A 2,500-nucleotide genomic window follows, 5' to 3' on the forward strand; every position below is an offset into this window, starting at 1 on the left:
CCGGTTCAGGGGCCCAATCAAGGTGGACCCGATGCCCATGCGGGTCCGGCGCATGAAGGCCGTGCCCGCCTGGCCGCCGCCACGGTCCCCCGCCACCCAGCGTCCGTAGCCGCCCGCGAAGGGACCTCCCGCCACGCTGACCGTAGGCCCAACGACTCCTCCTTGCGGCTGGAGACCGCCTACCCTACCCTGGGCGTGCAGACCGCCCATGGTCCCACCTGGGGCCCCCATGGGCGTCGTGGAGGGGTCGAAACGTGGGCGGACGTGTGTGGGGGTAGTGGGTCCCGTGGACTGGCTGCGGGAATCCATCTCGCTAACTTTGTACAAAATGAATCACAGATGCAACGCCCTCTTTGAACTTATAATTCCTGATTTACGTTACCATTTGGCAGAATTGGGAATGTTTTCCTGATGCTTGGCAGTTGGAATGATGAGTCTATGTGACCATTTTCTCAGGCCAAAGAATGCTATAAACACTTTTTGGAAACTGTATCTGCCATGGAAGGTTTTCAAAAGGCACTTATTGTGGTGAAACTGGAAAGGAGAAATAGACACGAGAAATTAAACAACTGTACCATGGTGAGCTTTTGTTTCTTTTCTCACATGAAGGGTTCGAGAGCGCCCTGGGTTGGCGAGATAAAGCGAGGAGACAGCGGGTTCTGTAGACTCTGGTCCCCTCGGAACTCTTCTGATTCACTTTTATTCCCCTTTCCTCTGACTCTTTCTCTCCTTCTCTCTTTTTTCTTTCCTTCTCTCTCTCTATCCCCCCCCCCTCTCTCTCTCTCTCTCTCTCTCTCTCTCTCTCTCTCTCTCTCTCTCTCTCTCTCTCTCTCTCTCTCTCTCTCTCTCTCTCTCTTCTTCTTCTTCCCTCTATGATTACAAATAGTCAGCACGCTTGCTTCAAGAATTACCATTACAAGACACATAAAACTAATACCGCTACAACTAACAATAATATGATAAAAACAATAACACCAACGACAATAAACCACAAGGAAAACGCCACCTCTCTCCACAACGAACATTAACCCGAGAGTCATACAAATGGAAATAACAAAGCGAATACCAAGAACAGCAACGTTCCCTGGCCAGTATCCACTTGCCGTGTTTACGTTCTGAGATGCCATGAACGCTGCGGATTTTTCGTCTGGGATTTATGGATTGATGTAACGCGGTATCAACATGCAAGCGAAATTGGGGTAACTGACGACACGTATCAACTTCTGCGGTTGCTTGGATTATTTGCACAGTGTACGGCACATTCGTACTTACATAAACAGACATGAACACGTGTGTGTGTGTTAGTGTGTGTGTTAGTGTTAGTGTTATTGTTATTGTTATTGTGTGTGTGTGTGTGTGTGTGTGTGTGTGTGTGTGTGTGTGTGTGTGTGTGTGTGTGTGTGTGTGTGTGTGTGTGTGTGTGTGTGTGTGTGTGTGTGTGTGTGTGTGTGTGTGTGTGTGTCTTTTGTTCACCATTCATATTTCCTAAGATGTGTTTGAAATCATGTGAAGAAAACGTCTTGCGTGACTCCACATACCTATCTCTCTATTTTACTTACACTTCATGATTTTCTCATCCTCTCAAGCCTCCTTTCTTTTTTTCTCTTTCCTTCTCACAATCCCCTTTTCGCATCCAATCCCTCTTCTCTCTCTCTCTCTCTCTCTCTCTCTCTCTCTCTCTCTCTCTCTCTCTCTCTCTCTCTCTCTCTCTCTCTCTCTCTCTCTCTCTCTCTCTCTCTCTCTCCCACATCCTCTTTCCTTATTTCCTTAGCCTAATCTTTCTTCTTTTCTTTCCCTACTTAATTTTCGTTTCTTCTTCCTGTCTCTCCTCCTGTTCTATTTTTTTTCTTTCTCTTCCTACTCATCATCTACTAGATGCGTGTACATGAGCAGGGTTATGCTGGTGCATGTGTGTACGTATTTAGGTGCGTGCGTGCGTGTGCCCACAGACGTACGTGCCTTCTGCTTGTGTAAGTGTTTGCTTGAGTGTATATGTCAGTGTGCGTATGTGTTGGCTGCTTCTGTTCTCTCTCTTCCTCTTCTTTCTCTCTTTTCCATCCCCCTCTCTCCGTTCCTCCCTACCTTCCTCCTTCTGTCTCTCTCTCCCTTCCATCCCTCTCCCTCCCTCCCTCCCTTCTTTCTTTGCCTCCCTGTCTCTACTCCCTTCTCTCTCCCTCTCTCCGCTCCCCTTCTTCCTTCTTCCCTCTCCCCAATCTCTCCCTCCTTCCTTTCTCCTCTCCCTCCTTCCCTTCTTCCTTCTTCCTCTCTCTCCTTCCTTCTTCCCAATACCCTCTCTCCCTCCTTCCTTTTCTCCTCTCTCTTCCTCCTTCCTTCTTCCCTCTCCCTTCTCTCCCTCCTTCCTTCCCTCCCTCCTTCCTTTTCTCCTTCTCTCACCCTTCTAACCATGCGTGACAAGTCGACGCGTTCGCCAAAATAATCGCAATGATTAGCAGAAGGACAGACGACCCCCTGGTATGACCACTTGTTCCTCCTGAGGCCT

General features: G+C 48.6%; 1 protein-coding gene across 5 annotated transcripts in view; it reads right to left on the reverse strand.

Annotated features, from left to right (window-relative positions):
• The window catches only part of SNF4Agamma (SNF4/AMP-activated protein kinase gamma subunit), a 252,200-nt gene that overhangs the window by 201,821 nt on the left and 47,879 nt on the right, over positions 1 to 2,500 (reverse strand). For 4 of the 5 annotated variants that reach the window (XM_070126526.1, XM_070126524.1, XM_070126523.1 and 1 more), the window contains exon 2: positions 1 to 534. This exon is cut by the window's left edge and continues 783 nt beyond it. The exons of the other annotated variant lie outside the window; for it this stretch is intronic. In XM_070126526.1, the coding sequence (XP_069982627.1) occupies positions 1 to 309 (309 nt within the window). In that variant the 5' untranslated portion in view covers positions 310 to 534. The remainder of the gene's footprint in view (positions 535 to 2,500) is intronic. 5 annotated transcript variants of the gene reach the window in all.

This window comes from Penaeus vannamei, chromosome 10, assembly GCF_042767895.1.
Source record: "Penaeus vannamei isolate JL-2024 chromosome 10, ASM4276789v1, whole genome shotgun sequence".
Classification (NCBI taxonomy): domain Eukaryota; kingdom Metazoa; phylum Arthropoda; class Malacostraca; order Decapoda; family Penaeidae; genus Penaeus; species Penaeus vannamei.